Source organism: Cylas formicarius, unplaced genomic scaffold (assembly GCF_029955315.1).
Source record: "Cylas formicarius isolate icCylForm1 unplaced genomic scaffold, icCylForm1.1 PGA_scaffold_8__14_contigs__length_24414737, whole genome shotgun sequence".
Taxonomy (NCBI): domain Eukaryota; kingdom Metazoa; phylum Arthropoda; class Insecta; order Coleoptera; family Brentidae; genus Cylas; species Cylas formicarius.
The window spans coordinates 1,671,677-1,697,641 of record NW_026844361.1 but is presented as its reverse complement, the minus strand read 5'-3'; the positions used below and the strand labels follow the sequence as shown (position 1 = coordinate 1,697,641).

At 33.8% G+C, this 25,965-nt stretch overlaps 1 protein-coding gene across 2 annotated transcripts in view; it reads right to left on the bottom strand.

The window, feature by feature from the left end:
* LOC132706309 (probable cytochrome P450 6a23) overlaps positions 1-25,965 on the bottom strand; it is a 94,773-nt gene that overhangs the window by 5,643 nt on the left and 63,165 nt on the right. For both annotated transcript variants that reach the window (XM_060677576.1, XM_060677577.1), the window contains 2 exons: positions 20,042-20,449; positions 8,069-8,491 (listed from right to left, as the gene is read on the bottom strand). In XM_060677576.1, coding sequence (XP_060533559.1) covers positions 8,069-8,491; positions 20,042-20,449 — 831 coding nt within the window. The remainder of the gene's footprint in view (positions 1-8,068; positions 8,492-20,041; positions 20,450-25,965) is intronic.

The following is a 25,965-nucleotide window of genomic DNA, read 5'->3' as shown; positions in this document are numbered from 1 at the left end:
TAAAGAATTTCGTAATCAAATTCTTCTAGTTTAAGTCTCCATCTCATAAGTTTTGAATTTGGTTCTTTTAGGTTAAATAACCAGACTAATGGTCTGTGGTCCGTAAAAATTTGGAATTTTCTACCGAAAAGATACGGTCTAAAATATTTACAGGCCCATACTATGGCAAGTAATTCTTTTTCCGTTGTAGTTTGGTGGTGTGCCTTGTGATAATACGGCACCTAACGCGTAATTTGATGCGTCTGTAGTTTACACGAATTGTTTTGAAAAATCTGGATATTTTAATATTGGGGCATTTATTAGTAATTGTTTTAAATGGTTGAAAGCTGTAATAAATTCGGGGCTACTTTAGATTTTTTCTTTAGACATAAGGTCATTGGTTTTGTGATTTTAGCACAATCTTTAATGAATCTTCTGTAGTATTCTGCCAATCCTAGAAATGACTTAATTTCTTTTTGTGTTTGGGGGAGAGGAAAACTTTTTACTACTTTTATCTTGTCAGGATTTGGACTAACGCCTTCTTTAGTGATTTTATGACCTAAATACGCTACTTCTTTATGTAGAAATTCTGATTTATCTAATTGAATTTTAAAGTTTGCCTCCCTTGGTCTCTGAAAAATTTTTCTTAATCGATCAATGTGTTCCTGTAGGGATGTGGAAAAAATTATAATATCATCTAAATATACTAAACAGATTTCGTTTTGGAAGCCTCTTAGCACATCATTCATAACACGTTGGAACGTCGAGGGTGAGTTTTTCAATCCGAAAGGCATGCGTTTAAATTCGAAAAGTCCAGTACCAGTAGAAAAGGCTGTCTTTGGGATGTCATCGGGATGCATTTCTATCTGATGAAAACCGTTAGCTAGATCCAGAGTTGAAAAATACTGAGCTTTACCGAGTTTATCAAGAATATCTGAGATATTAGGCAAGGGAAAATTATCATCAATTGTTTTTTCATTAAGTTTCCGGTAATCTACGACAACGCGCCATTTACGTTTATTTGATCCATCTAATTTTTTTGGTACGATCCATATAGGACTACTCCATGGGGAATGTGAGGGTTGGATTATATTATTTTTTAGCATTTCGTCTATTTGTCTATTTACTTCGGCTTTATGTATTTCAGGATAACGGTAATTTTTTGTGTAAACGGGGGTTTCGTCAGTTAGATTAATTTTGTGTTTAATTTGATTCGTGAAAGATAATGGCACTTTATCGCAATAAAATATGTCTCGATATTCGTAACATAACTTCCTAATTACTTTATATTCTTCTTTATTACAGTGATTCAGTCTTAAATTTTTTAGATTTTCTTTTTGCAGATTGTCAAAATTACTTATTGAATGTTCGATTAAATTTTCATTGTTATCTTCTATTTTTTTTATAAAATTAGTTTCACATTCATTTATTAATTCTATCTCTAGAGGTTTAATAAATTGTATACTAACAGGATTTTCAGATGTGTTAGTAATGGTTGTTAACGCGAATGAATCGACAATTTTTACTAAAGCTTCGGGCATTTCAGCATTTACGAATTTTTCATATTTTAAGATTCCTATACCATTTTGTTCTGTCACGGGTATTTTAACTTTATGTGTTGTTCTTGGTTGAATAATAATTTCATCGAATTTAAATTTGGACTCGTCAAAATTTTTATTTATTTTTGGATCCGCTGGGGTGTTTTTAATATTATGTTGGTAATACAGTGGAATTATTACATTCGGTGTTTCCAGTGTAGACTCGCTAATATTTATTTTTGATTTTATTTGTTTCAAAAGATCTACTCCTATAAGTCCATCAAATTTTGGGGAAAAGTTAAAAAGATAGAATTTATGTTGTTGATCAGGACAATTAAAAGAAGGAAATAATGGTATTGTCATTACTTCATTATGAACAGATGTTGCATGAGCTGACATTACTGAAAAATTTTCAATATTTATAAATTCTGGGTAATATTTGTAAGCTAACTGTGGATTTATAAAACTTTTCGCGCTACCTGTATCTAATAGAAATTGAGCATCAAGTTCGGGAAAATAAACTATTGGTAAATCAGAATGATTATAATTATTAACATATATTGAAGTTTAGTTTTGGGGAAAATTTTGCGTTAAGTTTGGTTGCTTGTATTCGGAGTTTCCTGAAAATTTCCGTTGGATTTCGGTTATATTGATTAAACATCGGTCTTGTAATTGAATGCATAGGTCTTTGCATAAATGGGTAAGGTCTTGGATTAAATTGATGTATTTGGATCATCGGGTTAATTCTTTGAATATTCGGGAAGTTTTGTCTTTGATTATTTTGGAAATTTGGTCTGGGAATATTCTGAAAATAAGGTCTTGTTTGGAAATTATTTTGAAATCTCGGGGGGTTAAAAATATTAAAACTTGGTCGAATTGTTGGCGGTTGAAATGGGCTAGTAAAATTTTGTGAAGCTAATGGGTAATTAATTGGGTATTGACCTAATAGAGGTTTTGGTTTATTTTATATTGCAACAGGTGTAGTTTTGGTTGAAATATCAACACGATTTTTATAAGCGATAAAATTTTCTTCTTCTAACGAGAACGACATGGCTTCTTCGAGAGATTTTGGATTTCTTAAACGTACAACTAACTGCATATGGTAATTAAGACCGTTAATAAATGTTTTTAAAATTAGATCTTCAAATTGGATAATTTTTAGAGTTTTTATATTGATATCTTCGCATGTAGAGTTAATTTTTGAAAATAAAATACTACGGGCATCTTGCAAGCGTAAACCAAAATTATGCGCACTTTCGCTTCTATTGGGTTTCATTGAAATTATATCCTGTAAAAGACAATCAACTGATCTTTGATCGGAGAACGTTGCCAGAAGGGCTGTTTTAATTTTTAACCAACTATCGAGTTCAGAACGAGAAGCTATTAAATCAGCTGCTCTACCAATTAATTTACTAATTATTGTATCGATTAAACAAACATTTATCGAAGCGTTTGGGTTATTTACATTTTGATGATTAGTTAGAAAATTTTCGCAGATTCTAATAAAACGATTTATTTGTTTAGGATTGCGGTCGAAATGAGGGATGTTATCCGCTTGGTACCTAACTAATTGAAGATTCACCGTATCCGGCAATGTGTTTAAATTAATGTCAGAATCGGAATCGGAATCAGATGATGTATTAAAATTATCGACAGAAGCTACTCTAGGTTTTAACTCTAATGTTTCAAAACGAGAAATTAATCTTTCTAGTTTGAATCAGAAAAATATTTACAAAAGAAAAACTTACATTAACAGTGAGAGAACGACGATTTTCATTTCTGGTTGTTTCGTTTCTTAATCTAGTTTTCCAATAGGATGAGCGATGCTTGTCTCTTCCTTGGGTTACGTATGAAATTCGGACGACTTTTGTTCTTTATTTCGCACCAATAGGGTTGTGGACGATGCTTGTTCCTTCCTCTGGCCATATGAGCACTTTGCACCCACTTGAACAGATTTTTGTGTTGTTCGGATTTCGCGAATAAACTCTTGAGAGAGATCAAACAGTGTCGATTTTGGAATGCTTGTTTCACGGAAATCCTACCGACTGCGCCAGTTTTGGTCGTGGAAAACGAATTTGATTTTTTTAAAAAACTTTATTCAAGCGAGATGACAAAAAAGCTGGCGATGTGGTTCGCACCGTGGTTTTATATAGACAAATTGCTTACACTTTGAGAAACAAGTAATATAATATGTATGGGAACCTTTACTCAGCAGTTTACAGTATCAAAGCGTTTATAACTAACGGAACAGCAACGTTTAAAAATATACTTTATTCATTGAGTAATAAGGTTGCTTTCGTTCTTTTGGTTTACGTTCTTAAAAACACCGATCGCGAAGGGGACTCATGTCAAAGTCCTCGGCGATATCATTTAACAACATACGACCTGTGTTCAAAAAGTATGGCGACTTTTAAGTTTTATCAAAAAGTATTTATTAATTTATTTATCAAATTTAATATTGTCCTTCAGTCCTTTCTCTAATAGTGATTCAACGATTTTACAACACCATTTATTTCACTTCAACGCTTTCATAAGTTATTGAAGTGCTGGGGCGTCCAGGGTGAGATTCGCCATATGCCGTTGTCATTTAAATAAAAAAATGTTTTTTCTTTTATTTTCCTAATCGTTATTAACAGGGTGGTAAAGCAAAATTACATTTTTTAAAAATATTACACCCTAAATTTTATTGCATTTTTAGATAGTCCTTTCAAAAACAAATTCAACGATATATATGTATCCTTTCGATCTTAAATGAAAAACTGGGAATAAGATTTAAATTATTAAGATATAAAACTGGGAATCAGCCCCTTATCAATTTGTTCACAACCGTTTTAGAGTATTGATAAGAAGTCATATTAAAAACAGAATATTAAGCTTTGCACAATGTTGCCAAATTTCGCAGATTACTTATAAGTAAAATTAATTAAATAAGTTTTTCGATATGTCCGCCGTTTTAAAGAATACAAGTAGTATATGCTATTTCTAAATGGTATATGGAATTTGAGACGTAATTCGTTTCGTTCAGATAGTGTATTACCGCGCGAACTCGTTGCAGCACTTCCGACGGTTTATCTTTGCAAACCATATCTTTCAATGTGCTCCACAAAAAAAGTCCATCGGGGTCAAATCTGATCTGGACTCCTCGCTGGCCGGTAGTTCGTTTTTGTCCAATGTATTCTCTGGAATTTTCGTTTAAAAAACAAATGATTGCAGCAGTTCGATGACAAGGAGCGCCATCTTGCTGCCAAATTAAATTTGGATGCTCTCTTTGGGTTGGGGAAAATTATTATGTATAAGTGGTTGAATTTCGCGCCTTAATAAGTTTAAATATCAAGGCAAGGCGGGTGGAGGTCTCTGGATTATTTTCAAAATGGAGAAGAAGATCTAACTGTATATTTTCAGTCAAAACCTTTCGGCTTCTATTTTTTCACTAAAACAATGCCATTTGTTCGAAATTGCTGGTATATTTTGGCGATTTTATTTCCTGGCAATCGCCTATGGGGATATTTGGCTCTATATTGTTTGAGAGCAAAAGCCGGACCACAATACCACAATACTACAATAGAGAACTACTACTACTACTACTACTATTTTTTTCAAAGCTACTACGATGATTATGTCAAAAAGGTCAAAAATATTAATATCATTAATTTTGTGTTTGTATCTTTCAACGGTAGCGGTAGCGAGTAGATACTCACTTATGACCCTGATAGGTGATAGATCTACTTCAGGGATGCGCCCCTGCCTACGCGAGCCTTGGTTTATCTTCCAATACTATACGGGGGAAACCATTGTTCTAACCCTAGCTCCTATCCATACCTAATGTTTTCTTCCCTCCTTCCCAAACTCAACTCACCAAGACGTCTAGCCAACGTGGTGTTTTACGGCTAAATACCCCCTATGATCATGCCAGATGTAGAAACTGAAGTACCCCAGACGAGTAGAAAAATACTTTCAGAATCTCGTACGAAAGATTAATGGAACTAGAAGGCGAGTAGGAACACATACGTTACACGACGTTATCGGACTAAGTGAAGTAAGAAGGAAAGGCGAACAGCTCATAGACCTCAAATCTGGGCACATATTTTATCACGTGGGAGAAGAGGAGAGCTCATTTTGAGGAACAGGATTTTTCATACACAGGCGACACAAATCAAACAAAATTTCAAAACGAGTTATCTCCTTAATTCCAAAACTCAATACCAGGTAAAATATTAAGATCATACAAGTATATGCGCCTACAACAGATCATGATGATAAGGAAATAGACCTGTTCTATGAGGACATTAACACTGCTCTAAACGAACACCCAGAGCACTTTAGTCTACTATGCGGTGATTTTAATGCCAAAACGGGCAGAAAAATAAATCAGAGTGAAGAAGCACTTGGAGATTTCGGCTTAGAAGGAAGAAATGATCGAGGAGAAATGTTGTTTGGTTTTCTACTACAAAATCAGTTATTTCAAATGAATAGCTTCTTCTACAAAAAAACAACTAGAAGATGTATATGGAAAAGTCCTGATGGTAGAACAAGGAACGAAATAGATTTTATTATAACAGATAAAAAACACATAGTAAAGGACGTGACTGTCTTAAATAGGGTTGCTACTGGGAGTGGCCACAGACTTGTTCGAGCTAAAATAGCTATTGGCATTGGCAAAGAACGACAAAAAATGTTACAAAATCTAATTCCCTGATAAATTCAGCGGATCTTAATAGCTTTGAACAGTGGATCACTACTAAATTAACCAATATTTCTAACCTAGAAAACTACAGGCCTATAAGTCTTCTTAGTCACCTTTACAAGCTATTCACTAGAATAATTACCACGCGACTTGAAATGAAGCTAGATTTTTTCCAGCCCATAGAACAAGCCGGTTTCCGAAGTGGGTTTGAAACCAACGATCATCTCCAAAGCGTGAAAACAGTGATTGAAAAAACCATCAAATACAACAGACCTCTGGTTCTCGCTTTTGTAGACTTCCATAAAGCCTTGGACACTGTGGAGTGGGACGCAGTATTGAACTCCCTAGAAGCATTCCGTATTGACTATCGATATACTAAACTCATTTACAATATATACAAAAGTGCCACCCTTATAGTAAATTTACATGAAAATACGAATCCCATAAAAATTGGAAGAGGAGTACGACAGGGAGATACGATGTCCCCAAAACTGTTTATCACCGTTTTAGAATATATGTTTAAAAAACTAGACTGGGACAAAAAAGGTCTGAACATAGACGGCCAAAATCTATCAAACTTACGGGTTTGCAGACGACATTGTTTTACTGACTGACAACTTGGAAGATATCAGAGTAATGCTGCAGGAAGTTCAGGAGGTCTGTGCAACAGCTGGTCTAAAAATGAACATCGGAAAAACAAAATTTATGACAAACCTCGTCCCTAGCAACAACCTAATTATTGAAAACTCCGAGGTAGAACTGGTAGACAAATATACATATTTAGGCCACGAAATAAGCATGTCCAAAGGCAACCAAACATGCGAGATAAACAGAAGAATTATACTCTCCTGGGCGGCCTACGGCAAACTTGGAGACATTTTCAAAAGTGACCTTCCAATATGTTTGGAAAAGGAAAGTATTTGATCAATGTGTTTTATCGGGCATGACCTACGGCACCGAAACACTATCCCTTACCAACACTTCTGCTAAAAAACTAAAAATAACGCAGCGTAAAATGGAGAGATCCATGACTGGTGTTTCCTTACGTGACCATATTAGAAATGAAGAACTACGCAGAAAAACAGGCGTGACCGATGTGGTCGTATATATAGCAAAACTTAAATGGAAGTGGGCTGGACATGTGGCTCGCATGCAGGATGGCAGGTGGACAAAACGATTACTGGAATGGAGGCCCAGACCTAACAGAAGGAACAAAGGGAGACCACCAACTCGCTGGACAGATGACATTAGAAAAATTTGTAAAAACTGGATCCGAAGTGTGCAAGATAGAGAAGTATGAACTCAATTAGGGGAGACCTATGTCCAGCAGTGCACGCAGAGGGCTGATTAATGATTGATGATCTTTCAACAGGCCGGTTTCTACATATTTTTTAAGACATGTGGTCTATATTATTAAGAATATGACTATTTTTTAAAGTTTTTCTTTTATTTCAGATTTATTTATTATTATTATTTACGAGATTCTTAAATTATGAACATAAAAGAATGTATTATTGGCAACTAATTGCCAATTAACCCAGAACGGTAAGTCAGAGACCCGTACTATGTTCGAAACGGTGCATCACAGACCCATTTCATATATAGTTGAATGAGTCTTTGAAACGGCTATCCAAAAATGCAATAAAATGTAGGGAGTTCTATTTAAGAAAATGTAACTTCGTTTTACCAATCTGTAAATAAAAAAGCGACGATTATTAGTACCATGTACTTATTAGATCCGCGAATAAAGAAATTTTTAGCCCTGAATATATTAAGTCGATTTTTTTTAACATGCCAATAGTGAAAACGCGAATGAAGAAAGCGCGAACAATGAGCTTTTACTGTACTATACATAATATAATTTTACCTATACAATTGCGTGGTCCCAAACCGAACGGCATGTGCACGCTGGTGTTGTTCTTCGTCGATCCGGAAGGCGAGAACCTTTCCGGATCGAACTTGTTCGGTTCCGGGAAGTACTCCGGATCGGCACCGAGACCCAAAACGGAAACCACGATGGGCGTGCCCTTTTCTATGGTGACGTCGGATCCGGAGATCTTATAATCGTTTATGCAGACCCTGGATAGGGTGGGGACGGGCGGGTAGAGCCTGTGCGCTTCTGAGATCACTTGACTCAGGTAAGTCATATCGTGGATAGCTTCGTACGTTAGCTCGCTGTCGTGTTTGCTAAGAAAATCGCGGACTTCTTCCCTCGCCTTTTCCTGGACGTCGGGATGTTTGGCCAGCTCGTAAAGGACAAAGGTCAGCGTGGTCGCGGACGTATCGAAACCTGGAAATCCCCATGAAAAGCTGCGTCAAGATCAAAATGACCCAACGATTTGGTGAAAAAGAGCCAGGCTCTTATTTTAAAACTTGTGGATTATTTCACCCTAGAAAAAATGCGGGCAAACCGCTTTTACCCTTAAACGCTGTACACAACGTAAGTATTTACTGTCTCCATACTTGAAACAATATCATTTTTATGAACAAGCAATTTAAGTTTAAGGATTTTGTTGGAAAAATGCAGTATTTCAAGCAGGAAGTGTCTGATGGAGCTGTATAGAATTAGCTATGGTCCAAATTATACACATTATCCAAATATACACAAAATATTTTTAGAACTCCAATTCAATCAAAAGTTTCGCCTAATATTTCTATCGAACCCGTTAAACAATTTTCACAAAATCCAAATTATTTTGGTAACCAAAATTTTAATTATGTACAACAGATTCGCCCCACAAATTATTTTCAAAACAACAATCACCATAACCAAAATTTTAGAATTAGGCATGATCAAAATCAGTTTACTCATCAAACTAATAATTTTCCCAGAGGTCCAATTAATATGCCTCAACCACGCGAAATTCCAAGAAATTTTCCTACACATAGGCAAGTTTTTGGCCCACCCAAAAACGTATTTAAACCGACAGGTCGGATACCTAACAATAAACCCAAGCCTATGTCAACAAGAACAAACTATATTATACCACGTCAAAATAATCAAATTAACCATTTCAAACCTACTGGTCCTAGAAATTTTATTTCGCAAGAATTATACCAAACAGACGAAAGTAACGCGGTACAAACAGATGAAACATCTGCGGTATTTCAAAATGAAAATATTAACCTAGAAGAATACTCTGAAATTGCATTTTCAAATCAAATTGAATACTTTAATGACGCTCAAAATTTTGACGAACACTCTGAAATCGAAAATCAAATCTCTGAAAAACAGTTTACCGTTCATGCAGATTAAAGAACCCGCAATTAAACTTTTAATTGATACTGGTTATTTTCACTGGATTCTTCGACCTTCCATTACAGAAAAATTATTAAAACAGGAACTACTTAAAGCTTTCCGGCTTTCCCAGAATTAAAGGCTAATACCAACCTATCTTTTATTCTTTTTAACTTTAATAAATTTTTTGACGGTATGATAGGATTAAACGACCTAAAACTTTTTAATTTTTCTATCGGTTTGGTCAATGAGCAATTAAGGAATAATAAAACTAATATACCAATTTAATTTAGAAAACCACAAAACGAAATATTACTGTGAACGCACACGAAAAATTGTTAACTTAAGAATTCCAGTAACACAAAACAATGATGTTATTATTCCCGAGCAAGTCATTGAAGGTCTCTATTTTCCAGAAACACTTACTACTGCAAAAACGGTTTTGCGCAAACAGAAAAGAGAAAAATAGAACTTTAAATTTCCCACAACCTCTAAATGTTTTATCTTTTCCGGACTTTTATGAAGAAAATTTTGAACTTTTTAATTTAGAACACATCTTATCAAAACATAAAGAACAATTTAGTAAATGCGACATTTCCAAAATGCGAACATTTAAATTCAGAGAAAAAATCTGCTATAATAAGGCTTTGTAAAGAATATCACGATATTTTCCATCATGAAAGCAAAAAGTTAACATTCACTAATAAAATCAAATATTGTATAAGAACAACGGACGAATTGCCTGTATACACTAAATCATATAGATACCCCTATATGCATAAACAACGGCAAATTAACAAAATGTTAGACGACGGAATCATTAGACACAGCCAAAGCCCTTGGAGCAGCCCCATTTGGGTAGTCTCAAAGAAGCCTGACACCAGGGGCAAGCAGAAATGGAGGATTGTTTGTGACTTTCCAAGGTAAATTAAACAACGATAGACGACCGCTATCCATCGCCTAATATAAATGATATACTCGCTAAATTGGGACGGTGTAATTATTTTTCAACGATAGATTTTTCATCAGATCGAAATGGATCCCGAATCAATTTAGAAAACAGATTTTAGTGTTGATAATGATAATTTTGAGTTTGTTGGAATGCCTTTTGGATTGAAAAATGCCCCCGCGACATTCCAGCGCGTCATGGATAATGTTTTGCGTGATGTACAGGGAAAGGTTTGCCTGGTATATATGGACGACATCATAGTATTTCCTTAGTCATCCTTAGAAGAACACATCAAACATCTTAAACTCGTTTTTCAAAAACTGCGACAAGCCAGACGAAAATTTCAACTAGATAAAACGGAATTCCTACGAACCGAAGTGGAATTTTTGAGTCACATAATAACAAAAAACGGAATTAAACCGAATCCCAAGAAAATTATTGCAATCCAGAAATTTCCTGTACCGAAAACAGCAAAAGATATAAAATCCTTTCTAGGTCTTCTAGGATACTATAGAAGATTTATTAGTGGATTTGCAAAACTCACCAAGCCATTCACAAATTGCCTAAAGAAAGGAGCGACCATCGAACACACGCCAGAATTTCTAGAAGCATTAAATCTTAGACCGCCAAATATTCCTAATACTATTGGGACAATACACTCAGCAGCTAAAGATCCTATTTTGAATATACCAATTACCGAAAATATTTTAAACACTTATTCTTATCAAATAATATTTAACCAAAAAACAAACGGTCACGGTACGCTCTAGCCTATCCGTTAGAACCCGCTTGCATAGCAATTGCTATCTTAGACGGTTTAGCAACCTTTATAAGTCATCACGGCCTACCTCAACAAATAACGTGTGATAATGGTAAGGAATTTAAAACGTCTTTGCTTTTAGATTTTTGTAAATTGCATAAAATTACATTTTATTTTACAACTCCTGGCAATTCTAATAGTAATAGTCCAATAGAGAGATTTCACTCTACTCTTGTTGAACTATATACTGTACTAAAATTAAAAGAACCTAAAGAAGCACCTAAAATTTTAATGAAATACGCAATTATAGGTTAAAATTCATCAATCCATAGCGTAACAAAACAAAAATCTTTTGATGTTATAAATGGAAAAGTAAACGGTTTATATCCCTTTGGTTTAACGGATTGTGAGTAATTACATCGCAGATAGACGCGAAAGATTAAAAACTATCGACAAATTTACGAAACACCGTTAGCGACAAAAATACGTTTAAATGAAAAACAAAACGAAACACGAGAAAACCCACCTGAAATGAAACATAATACAAAGGTTTACATAACTGACAAAACAGCAAAACGTAGTAAGGACAAATCCCGAAGAAAATTTGTTATTATAGATCAAGATATTGGGAATAAATCACAAAAAATAAAAAAAATAATTCACAAATCTCAGATCCAAAAACCTAAAGCTTTTTCTTCGCAGGTTAATGAACCGGACAACGCTGTTCCGTCTTGCAGCTACGCTGTTATTAGTGATAGCGAATAATGATATTGAAGTTATCCCAATTAAAACACCACTTCTCCCCTTGCGCTTAGGAAATGCTCGAATAATTCAATATCAACATACATTTTTGCATTTTGTAGAAACATCTCCACTTTTTAATCAATTAAGTAATTTAGAATACGCTTACGTTGTAATCTCAAAATCACTAAACTATACAAATGAACATAATTATCAGAATGTACACTATATTAATGGAAATAATGTAATTAATAATATTCAATATTTAATTACGCAAGTAAAATTCAAATATATAAAACCTAATAACCGTACAGAAAGAGGTTTAATAAATGCTGTAGGTAAATTATCGAAATGGCTTTTTGGCAATCTCGATTCAGAGGATGAACAAAAATATGATAGCATCATTACAGATCTCGTCCGATGTAAACATTCATCTGACATCCAACTAAAAAAGCAAAACTCGTTCATTCAACAGCTGATCGGCAACTATAATGACAGTATAATACTTCTACAGAAAAATCAAGAAGCTATTAAAAAACATAAAGATATTTTTTAATAAATAAAACTATTAGTGACATTACTACTTTTATTAAAGCTCAAAATATACTAATGCAAATAATTCTAAATTGCCAAAGTTTTATAACATTTTTGGATAATTTATAAAATGCCATTACTTTTGCGAAAATAAACACATTACATCCTGCAGTAATATCGGCGGCTGGATTAGAACAAATAATTTTTGAATTGACTATTCTCTATGGTCAAATTCTAATTTTTGAAAATCAAAATAATTATTATCAGTTAGCAAACTTACAAGTTAAATTTGCAAAAGATAAAATAATTTATGCCGTCCATATTCCGATTTTTCTTAAAGAAATTTTTGAAATATTCCACCTATTCCCAGTGCTCCTTAATTGTACCTAATTTACCGTACCTAATATTGGGCACTGACATGCAACAATACGTGACGTAATTGCACAACTGCTCTAACTGGAGTTTACAATAACTCATGAGACTCTACTTGCTTGTTAAATTAACGAATTTTGAAAAATGCCTTGATTTTTAAACATGTACAAATTTTGTAGAAATTGTTGGGACGCACATTTTAAAATTATTTAAAGTATACCCTATGCATTTTTAATTTTTGTTGTGAATTCCTTTTAAAATTCGTCAATTTTTTTTATTAATAACAGTACTGCACGTTCAATTTATCTCGATAACATTTTAGTTGACGGTAACTTTTTTGTTTATAGAGATATCAAGGCAATCAAACAAAAACCAAATGTCGGGTTAGTAGCCAAGTTTTTTTCCAAGTGACGTTTAAAACAAAACACCATCAATTTTCTGACATACAAGACTACATCTTATTTTTTAAAATGTCCTCTATATTATATATGTGCTTAATAGAATATCTTATTTTGATTACAATGATGTAACACACTTGATTTTAGTCCACTCGTTTTTGACAAATCGGCAAAAATAGAAAATTTTTATATAATTACAAAGAGTGCTCTGACTGACAAATAAAAATATGTTTATGTTAGACACATTAGTAAACAACGTTGATGGTTGGAGTGATGGAGTGATAAGTATACGTTCTGAACAATAAAAGTGCAACCGCTGTTCGTCGTCAGTATATTATACTCTATCCACAGCGAAGAGTTCCTTCAGAACAGGCTGGCAAGGAAATTTGTAAAAAACGGTAACATTAAATGCTAAAATGTATGCCGGAATTATAATGTTTTAAATGAAGAAAATAAGGCAAACATATTAGTTTTGTTTGGATTTTTTGGTCTCAGGCCTTTAGAAAGTCTTTTTTGTAAGACTCGCTCATATACATTCGTTGGTATGCCCAATAATGTCATCCCCCTATAGCACTGCAATCTTTGTTATCACTTTTTTAAATATTGGTCCAGTGACTCCTATTTTCCAATCCTCCATCTTGCCACTCACAAATATTTTTCCTTATGTCCCCCGTGATTTCATCGTGTTCGGCAGCTTTGTCTTCTTTTAGCTTACTTAATTTATAACACTAATAAAATACCTGCGAAATTACCATGTTCTGGTATCGCCATAGACGGATTCAAATGGACGGATGAATACATATTTCGAGGTTTTCAAATTAATAGTGGGTTAAGTATGAGCTTAGGAGGATTTCATTTTTTTTTTCAAATTTTGAATAATGTAGACGGTGAAAGAACGCCATTCACTCACAATGCTATAGAATATAATGTTTAGACCTCCGTGATCAGCGCAGCTGAAAAAATTGTCGAATAATTTAAAACAAAGGTAAAGTCTGTTCATAGATATAAGAAAGTGACTAACTGATACGAATTAAGGAAAGACCTGGAAAAGCTGTACGAATGAAATATGACCGAACAGGTCAGTACTTTGCTTAGAATTTAATTTTTTGGGGTTTTGTTAGGAAAGATACTAAACAATATTTATTTATTTATGTATGTATATATGTTTAAATCTAAAATAAAATTACAAATCATCGCCTGTTCCAATTATTATTTGTTGTATATTATTTGCAATATGGATATACGATTATTCTGCTTATTCTATATGTTTAACAGAATTTGCCCAACTTTGTGGAGGGATCTTAAAAACTTCGGTTTCTATAAGCTTGAGGGCTTTGGAGATAACACGGTGAAAAACATTGTTACGACGAAAGGCCGATTTCAGTTGGTGGCAAACATGTTTAATGTTATCAAATATACAGTGGTAAGGTCTTAAAACTGTATGCCCTCGACTTTTTGCATAATTATCACAGACGTATTTCTTTTGCAGGTTCAAGCTTTGTAGAACCTCAATTTATTGCCTTTTGGTATAATCTTCGCGAAAATAAATGTGGAGTGTTGCTTTTGTATCACATGAGGAAGGGGTTTTAGTCAACTGTCTACTGTGATAATTTACATTGTCCATTACAATGACACTATTAGGAGGAATGTTTGGAACTAGTTTGTTTTTAAACTAACGAAATAAATCAGCGGTGGTGTCTGCATGGTAATCCATATTTTTCGCAGACAGAGAAAGTCCATTTGGAATACAACCATCTTTAGAACATGCAAAATTCTTTTACCTCTTTTTGATGGCGCGTTTGTTTTACACTTTGCAGTTGACTCAACTCAACCCTTTTCCGGGGTATCATAAGTGTCGAACCAGATTTCATCCAAGTAAATAATTGGCCTTTGTTGTTCTCTGTAAATCCTAATTTTTTCTAGATATTCCAGTCGCCATTTCCAAATTCTAAAAGATTCCATTAAAACTTGCCTTTTGTCAATTTTTTTAAATCTAAAACCCATATGTTGAATACACTTCCATAAGGTAGTTCTGTCACATTTAACACCGGTTTCATCTTTTTCAAGCCTCCTAATTAAGATATCTAATGTAGGCACGCTTTGTTCCTCGTATAACTGGTAAATTTTACGCCGTATTACATCTTGATCACTTTCATCTACACTGGAGAAATTGTCAGAATCGGTTCTTGTTTTCCTCGCTGAAATGGGATTATTCACAAGTTTCCATACAGTGGAATTTTCAGTTTTCAATATGGCCGTTTCTTCTAAAGATGCTTGCTTGCTGGCACCACGGTCAATGAGAGTCAAATAAACATTTTTTATAACTTCCTTAGTCTCAATAGAATAGTCACGAATAGTCACGAAATAAGAATGATTACTAATAAACTTAAACTATGTAGTATACCAAACCAAAGAATATTAAACACAGGTAGGTATAAAATTATTTTCTATTACGGACCACAATTTTACCTGAATTTAAATTTCGAAACTTTAGGTAATAATCTTGTTGCATTGTATGTTAATGACCACCCTTGGATAATCCCATTGAAATGCAATTAATCAATATAGATTTAACATTATTTTTCAAAATTTCTATATAAAATTGTTTCTAAGGTCGAAGGTAAAATTAGTATTGAGAAATTTTTATTAGCAATAATCGGACCATTTGTTAATCTGTTTCCACCTATTTTAGAAAATTTTTATTTTTAATAGTACGCAGGGAAATATGTAAATTTCACCCAATAGTAGATTTGTTTGGTTTTATTGTTTTTCTTTTGTCTCACTTATAATAAAGTAAACAGGACCAATAATCTATCATTTATTATATATGTTTATTTGTAGAAAAAGGAAACTGACGACATAATTAAAATAACAGGACTGGTAACTGGAAGCTGTAAATATTACTGCCTCACATGCAGTCAACTGCAATCCGGTGATGAATTGCCAAACGAAACATATAGGAAATTCCATATAAATTTTCATATGTGCAACTATTGGATCCTCTGTACATTTTATTCTATTATAACTTTTTGAAGGGCCCTTATAGTTAGCTCATGTGCTGAGTTTGAATAAATTTTAATAAGTCAATCTTCAATTACTGAATTAAATATGATTGCAAAATTTGAAAATTTTTATAGTTAGGTAATAGATCAAACACCAGTAAAATACATTTTGACATTGATAACACGAAAATTCGTGAGAGCAACAATATTTTTACTTGTGTTTAATAAATAACAGCAAATTTTCAGGTGCGCACATAAAAAAAAACACAAATATTTTTTCTATAAATACGAAAAGCGCCAAAATCTCCGGGAAGGCGATGAAGGAAACAGATTTTATTAAAAATGTTTGTTTTACTGATGAAAGTACATTCACACTCAACAAGGAACTAGATGTTCAAAACTATCAGTATTGGAGTCAAGATAATGAATATCGTTTTGTTGGATACCCTGATCACCTGACCTCTCGCCTAACGACTTCTTTCTGTGAGCTCACTTGAAAAGTGAGAGTAAAATTTAGAACGCTTTAAGGACAAGGACAAGAACCGAGTATGAGTATCCTAAGAAAAACGTAATGATATACCTACATACTTAGTTTATTTTGAATGTGTGAAACCGAATGCGGATGTATTTATTGTTAACCAATCTTTATTTCATATGTTCTTGTACAGTTTGACGTCGTCAAGTTTTGGAAATAGCCTGACCTTTTGCAATCTCGCCACCATATATAATTCAATAACTGAAGATTGGCTGGATGAGTTAATCATACCGGCCCCTTCAAAAAGTTACATTACAACTTTAAAAATTGACATGGACCTTCCTATGTTCCGTTCACCTTGGAGAAAAAAATTATGAAATCTCTACTAGTATTCAAAATGTAACTAAATTCTTTTAACACACGTAATATTTTCCCAGCACTTTTTGGCACTTTCATATTACTGTATATAACAACTGCTTGATTAATATTTATTTTCATGTAATGTTATCGTGCAGATCTTCCACATAGTCAATAAAGTCTACGAAATGCTAAATATTTTGCAGGCCTTTTTTTCAATAAGAAAATAAAATCTTACGCTTCACGGAACTACGTAAACAAACGTACAATTAAATGAGGTCTGCAGCATTGCATTTGAAAATCACTGGAATTGTGAGTGAAAAAAAAATATTTCCATCACTTGCTCGGGCTTTGATTCGCCGAGAACACAATAATTGTTGAGTCATTCTCTACAAAAAGAAGTAGATAGGAACGATAACAATTTATTTGGTTTATTTCGACAAAAATGTGAAAATATAGTTTTTTTTTGATTGTATGGCTTACGTTCGCAAATTGTCAAAAACTTGTCAACAAATTGTATTAAGCACACCTATAATTGCTGTAAATTTTTTTATGTACCGATATTCTCTATTTGTTAGACGAGTTTCTAAAATAAGTAAGCACAGCTAGTCCAATAATACACAAAAAATTTTCTAGCAAATTGTGGTAGTTGCGACAATTAGATTGTTGAGTTGAGTTACATCGCACTCCAAAGTTTTGTAAATAATTCACCCATATTGTAGGATTTTTTACTTTTTGAGGAATAATCGCTGTAGTATTTTTCACTACAATATTGTGGAATGAAATCCATTAGGTGGTATAAAACCTAGCTTTCCTTTGCTTAATAAATCTTAACAATATGTAACTATTTTAAATAATAATTTGGGATTGAAATAATTTTTCGTATATATACAAGATACCTACGAGCCTGTGAAATTACGAAGTCGATTAATTTGGGGAAAAGTTTTTTTGGTTTGCATTCAGAATGAATTTACAGGAATGCCAAATTCTCAGGGATTTGATATGCAGGATAGTTTTTATAAAATGTCTTATATCTATTTTGTCCATTATTCCTTTGTCGCTCTGAAAAATGGCATGACATATGGCAAAATAGGTTTGAGCATTTTTCACGGTTCACACTGTATCTCAGAAAATACTAATCCTTGGAAGTACATTTTAAATGGGTTCAAAAAAGGCGATTTCCTTTTTTAAAATTTGTACCGACTAAATAGATTTTATTTTTTCATAAATGGAAAGAATATCACATTTTAATACAAATATGATTAAAACATTGCATTTTAAAATGTTTTATTTATATTTTTTCTCATCTTAACAAATTAAAATAAAAAAATTAAATAAATGTTTTTTATTTATTATTACTTACGATTAAAAAAGTATCATAAATGATTACCTTAAATTACTATGAGCAACCCACAGAATAAATTAACACAAAATATTTTTAAATATTTTTACAACAGAAAAATGTATCAAAAAGTAATAGAATGACCTTTTTATCATTGTTTTTAGTTCATTTCTGATTATTAATGCCACTAATTTGTTCCGTAAAAACTCTCTGCCTTCTCCGTAGCTCGCCTTTAATAATTTTCCTTCTTCCATGCATTCTATTAAGGTCTTGACAGTCTAAAAATTTAAAAAAAGGAGCCCAAGCTACTTAGACGAGATAAATTTAACCTTTCTAAATAAAGCCTAAATACTGTGTCGTTTATACTTTCTGGTTGATGTAGTTGGACTGCTGCAGTTCAAAATCCTCGAAATATTAATTTATATGTAAAGCTGATGTCTGATCTAATAACATCGTAAAAAAAATAATACCAGTTTTTAAACTATAAGCAAAAGCATTTCTTGAAATATTTATATCATTTTAATAAATAAAATAATTAGTAGGTGAGCACAAACAGGTGGATATCAACGGAAGCAACCTACTACTATTTAGAAATATAATTATATTTTAACCTTTTCCACATTAGTATGACTGGTACCTGCGCAGCTAACTTCAACACACATATTCGACATTGATTGATATTCCTGAACACTTGACGATACTTTTAGCCTAGGTACAATTTTTTGGCACTAGTCACTTCATTTGCTAAAATGACCTAATTTTTGGAAGTTAGTTTCTGTCAAATTTGATAATGCGTATCTAAATTTTTGATTGGCTTTTCTGTGTCCTAACCCATGGTCCGATCTTATTTATATGCGTGTTCAAAGCTTAGACAAACTGCACTCTATAATTTTATTTTATACTTCACCGCCAGTTGCTACGCTGGCTTGAAATAATTTAAAAATTTTGCAAATACTTACCTATAAAATGAATTACTGCACCTCCTCCATTATCAACAAATAAACGCACAATCACGATACATACAACACACAAGCCGCAGCAGCCGTCCACCACTATATGCCGATAAATTACTAAAAGATATTATTGAGTTTATTTTGTCTATTCAATAAACTTTTTAACATAATTAAGTGAATTTTAAAATACTAAGAGGAAACCCCATATGCATATCTAAAAAATAATTTTAAGCAAACTTATCAGCATAAAAATTTAAGAATTCAGGCAACAACGTCATGGAACCTGAAACGTACAATTATGGGAATCAGTCTTACAATATTCCTAACCAAAACTAATTGTAAAACTGGGTTCAATAATTATCATAAATGATAAATTGCAATTTATAGTACCATTTTCTACAAAGATTGATTCTGTTTCTAATAAAATAGTAGTAATAATTTTGACATCCACTATAGGATTATCTTATATAGTTTGCATTTTTATTGAAAATAGTAAAAATACCAGAAATACCATTATATATACCATTTTATAATGACTATATATTAAAACTGTTAAAAAATGTTAGATTACTTGCGACATTATTCCTTATTTTATGAATCTACATCTATATGATGTTTTAAAGTTGACTTGGCAATATGCAGACGATTTTTTACGATGAAGTATAGACGGAATCTTAAGTCCCGAGTATTGCTTAGCTAAGGTCGTGTAGAATTTTTACCTGCGACGAAAAACATCAGCGTATTGGCCACCATCTGCTCGAAGGTGAAAGGACGCTCGTCATCCCGACTGCCCTCGTGGAGCTCAATGAGCATCTGCATAAAATCGCTCCTGCTGAACCCGTTCTCCTTCCGGTAGTCCCAAACGTTCCGGACCACGTCGGCGAAAAAGTCCGGGACGCCCTTTTGCGCGACGCACACCCCCATCCTCTTGCACTCCTCCGGGAAATGTCGGATCATTATGAACTTCAACACCCGCGCGAACGTAGGCTCGAAGATCTTCTTGCTCCACTTGCGGAACTCCGAGTCCGGATCTGCGAAACTGTTGAGGTCGAGGCCGAACGCGCAGTTAGCTATGACGTCGATCGTGTAACACTGCAGGACCTCTTTGATGTCGATGTCTTCCGAATCTATCGAAGTTAGGCGAACATTCACGACAATTCGAAATTTCCCGCCAAAAGTGGCTTGGACGGAGCACTCCACTGCACCACGCTGTTCATAGATATAAGAAAGTGACTAACTGATACGAATTAAGAATAGACCCAGGACGCAAGCTGTAAGAATGAAATATGGCCGAACAGGTCAGTACTTTGATTAGAATTTAATTATTTTGGGGTTTTGTTAGAAAAGATACTAAACAATATTTATTTATTTATTTATGTATTTATGTTTAAATCTAAAATAAAATTACAAATTATTTTTATTCTCTACTAAAATTACTTAAAATTATTGACATAATATATCAGTATCAATATCGCTATCATCGCCTGTTCTAATTATTATTTGTTTTATATTATTTGCAATATGGATATACGATTGTTCTGCTTTTTCTATATGTTTAACAGAATTTGCTCAACTTTGTGGAGGGATGTTAAAAACTTCGGTTACTATACGTTTGGGCAATGGAGTTAACACGGGGAAAAACATTATTTCGACGAATGGCAGATTTCAGTTGGTGCCAAACATGTTCAATGGGATTAAATATACAGTGGTAAAGTGGAAGCCTTAAAACTGTATGCCTTAGATTTTTTGCATAATTATCACAGACGTATTCCTTTTGTAGGTTCAAGCTTTGTAGAACCTCAATTAATTGCTTTTTGGTATAATCTTCGTAAAAATAAATGTCGTTATTATACATGTAGTTTTGGAGTGTTGCTTTTGTATCACTTGAGGAAGGGGTTTTATTCAACTTTCTACTGTGATAACTTGCATTGTCCATTACAATGACGCTATTAGGAGGAATGTCTGGAACTAGTTAAATAAATCAGCGGTGGTGTCTTCATGGTAATCCAGAGTATAATCTTTAATATTTTTCGCAGATAGAGAAAGTCCATTTGGAATCTAACCATCTTTAAAGCCAGCATTGAAAATAGTTATTCTTTTATCTCTTTTTGATAGCGCGTTTGTTTTACACTTATCAGTTGAGTCAACCCAACCCTTTTCCGGGGTTATCATAAGTGTCGAACCAGGTTTCATCCAAGTAAAAGATTCCATTAAAACTTGCCTTTTGTCAATTTTTAAAAATCTAAAACCCATGTGTTGAATACACTTCTATAAGGTAGTCCTGCCACATTTAACACCGGTTTCATCTTTTTCAAGCCTCCTAATTAAGATATCTAATGTAAGCACGCGTTGTTCCTCGTATAACTGGTAAATTTTACGCCGTATTATATCTTGATCTCTTTCTTCTACACTCGAGAAATTGTCAGCATCGCTTCTTGTTTTCCTCGCTGAAATGGGATTATTCACAATTTTCCATACAGTGGAATTTTCGTTAATGTGGCCGTTTCTTCTAAAGATGCTTGCTTGCTGGCACCACGTTCAATGAGAGTCAAATAAACATTGTTTATAACTTCTTTAGTCTCAATAGAATAGTGTTTTCTACATTTGGGCGGGAGCATTTCCTGAGATACACTAGACTCGCACATATTTTGCATAATTCGCACACGATTCAAAACACGATGTATTACACACGAAATAAGAATGATTACTAATAAACTTAAACTAAGTAGTATACCAAACCAAAGAATATTAAACACAGGTACCTGAATGTAAATTCCGAAACTTTAGCTAATAATCTAATAATTGTATGTTAATGACCACCCTTGGATAATCCCATTCAAAAGCAATCGGTTGCTTTCTTATATCTATGAACAGACTATACTGACTATTTACTCCCATGTACCGGGTGATCATTTAAAATTAGTCCGCTCACACACGTATATTTTATTTTCCTTTTATTTCTTTTATTTTTATTTAATTCAACTACGTTCAATAGCTCAGATCTGTTCCATGTTTCAATTTAAAACCACGCGAGTATGTTCTTTAAATTTCCCGTAAATTAACGCGGGAGTAAAAATGATGCTCATTTAAAAAAATGTTTTTTGGATGGATGAGTTTTCAACCAGTGGTATGATAAATCGAACAAACAGCAGACAGTGGCCACAGTAAATTCTCATTGTTACAGGGAATATCAGTTTCAATACGTCAAACTGTAAATGTGTGGTGTGCTATTTTAAGCAACAGAATAACTGGTTCTCATTTTTTCGACGTTACTCTAAACGGTAATGGCTATCTGAATTTTCTTCAAAACGATTTAGAAAACTATATGGACGAGCTCCCATTGAAACATCTAGACAAGACAAGACAAGACAATCAAAAGTTTAATGAATGGATTGGAAAGATGGAACAATATAATGGCCAGTCAACAGTCCTGACCTGACGTCGATGGATGGATGCAAATACCATCGGAAACAGAAAACATTTAAAAAAACCTGATTAGAAGAGAATTTCAAATTCTAAATGAAGAATATTCCCAATCTATCACTGCCGCTTTAGAATGATTAGGGATAATATACATCAAATGTATTGAAGAAAATGAAGGACCAGCTGAACAATTCCATTTGTAAAACTAATTACCTGCATATTATATTATCCTAAGTTTTATTTCGAAAACTATTGAAGGATATAGTTAGGTATTAGATATGGGTGGTACCGATGAAATGAAATACTCGGGGTGAGCCAAAATAAAGTTTGGGACTGGGCAGCAGCATTTCCAATGCCGAACTGAAGAACATAAAAAATGATCTTGGACTGGTTCAGGCAAGGACAATGGAGGGCTCGACGGTAGCAGTGTAAGATGGCCATCATTCTGCAATGGAGAAGGCAACAGGAAACCACTCCATCATAACCCTCCAAAAAGCATGGCAGTTTTAAATCAACAAATGAGCCTTAGTCCTCGGCACACCTTAGATCAGAGGCTGCTAAGAATTAGAAGAATTAGCTATGCAAATTTGTATGTGGAACGTTCGTACAATGCATCAAGCAGGAAAAATAGACAATACTATAAAAGAGATCGACAGGATGACCATCGATGTAAATGGGGTGTATGAGATGACATAGCCTAATTGTGGAGATAACAGTGGACTACACCAAAACGGAGTAGGCATAATAAACAACAACAGATTGCACTGATAGTGAATAATGTTGTGTCCATTTCTGAGAGAATACTTTTACTTCAACTAAACACAAAGCCAGTACAGGTCAATATCATGCAGATATGTGCACCGACGGCTGACAGGCATGACGGTGAGGTAGAGAGTTTCTACCATGACCTTCGTCAGACTCTCAGAAGGCTAAACATAAAAAACACCAGAATCATTATCGGCGAATTTAACGCAACACTGGATAAGGAACGTGGTAATGAGTTGTGTATTGTCAAAAAAGAATACTCTGCCAATATGACAAAATTAACCTAAAGGACCCAACAAGTGAAACAACATATGTTTGGAAATTTAAAGGCTGACGACACTACTCAAGACATGAACACTGAAACTAATAAACTACGATCAGTTGTGAAATCTGTAAATGATATTATTCTGAAGCCTGAAAAAAACAGGAAGAAGAATCGATGGATAACTGACGGAATACTCAGATTGATTGAGGACCGTCGGAGGGTGAAAAACAAGAATCAAGATAAATACAGAGAAAATCAAAAAACCATACGAAAAGAAATAAGATAGGCTAAAAAAAGATGGGCTTTATAAAAAAACTTAGAAATGAAGATCTTGAAAAAAAAACACGATAGCTTCAAAGAAGGTCAAAGAAGTAAGTGGTCTATATAAAACACCTATGACGGGCCGCCTGTTAGATGAACGAAACAATATTATCATAGATAAAGACAGGATAATTGACATTTCGAAGAAATATATTTACCCTCTATTCCAGGATGAGAGAACTGACGTCTCAATTATCAACGCCAACAAGGGCCCCCTATTACCGCTGACGAAATGTGTAAGACCGTCAAACAAATGGAGGCTGGAAAAGCTTCAGGGCCCGATGACGTCCATGCAAAATTCTTGAACTTCTGGACAAAGACGTGATGATGTGCCCAACAAAAATATTTAACCATATTTACCATACCAGAGATATTCCACGGGATTCGCTGAAATTCTCTTTTATCTCTATTCCTGAGAAAGGCTGCGCAAAACAATGCTAATATTATAGACTAATTAGCCTCATGAGGCAAGTAATTCACAAACATATATATAACAAATGCGAGGCAAATTTATCTAACACGCAATTCGGGTTCAGAAATACTATGGGAACTACACAGGCTTTATTCGCTATTCAGGTTCTTTTCCGGCACTGTGAGGATGTTGACTTTTACTTATACCTCTGCCTGATAGACTATCAGAAGACGTTTGATAACGCCCGACAAAACAATAGAGGATTTAAGAACTATCGGTACTGGCATCAAACAGCTACTCTCAAAGTGGAGGGTAAATACTCGGAAGAAATAAATATAAGTCGCGGTGTAAGACAAGACTGTGTTTTGTCTCCTACCTTATTTAATCTTTACTCGGAGCATATATTTGACATGGTACTGGAGAATGTGGACCCCGGAGTGCTGATTAACGGAGAGAGGCTGAAGAATATATGTTACGGAGACAATACTGTTGTGTTCGTTCATTCCCTCGAAGATCTCCAAGAATTGATGAACCGTGTCTTTGACGCCAATACTGAGTACTACCTATCTTTTAATGTCAAGAAAACCAAGTTCATGGTAATTAACAAGCATAACATACAACCCGACCAATTGGAAATCAATCAAAAAAAGTAGCTAACTACACATATTTCGGCACTACGACCAATGAGCACTGGGACGACTCTGTAGAAATAAAATGCTTATAGAGAAAACAAGAGTCACCTTCGTTAAAATGGGAAACATGTTTAAAAATAGAGACCTTAATTTGCAAACCAAATTAAGACTACTTATGTGCTATGCTGTGCTCTTGGATGGTGCCGAGTCTTGGATATCGAAATCGTCCACAAAGAAACTTGAAGCTTGAAACTTGAGCGTTCGAGATGTGGCTCTACAGACGAATTCTTAGAATTTCCTGGATTGATCACATTTCCAACAAGACAGTTTTAGAAATGCTTCAGAAAGATCAGATTATCTGGGACATATAATGAGGAACCACAAGAGATATGACCTGCTTCAGTTGATACTCTAAGGAAAGATCTTGAGAACCTGGAAGATGTAGAATCTTCTGGTTGATAAACCTTAGAACTTGGTTTTCCTTGTTAACTCGAGGATTGTTCAGAGCAGCAGTCAACAAAGTTCAGATCGCTTTGCTTACCGCCAACATCCGGAATGGATAAACACACCAAGAAGAAGAAGATTAGGAGACAAAATGTTTTCTTCTTTATGGCTGAATATTTGTTGAAATTTTTCATAGATTACATGAAAATTTTTTTTTCTTTTATATCTATATATATATATATATATATATATATATATATATATATATATATATATATATATATATATATATATATATATATATATATATATATATATATATATATATATATATATATATATATATATATATATATATATATATATATATATATATATATA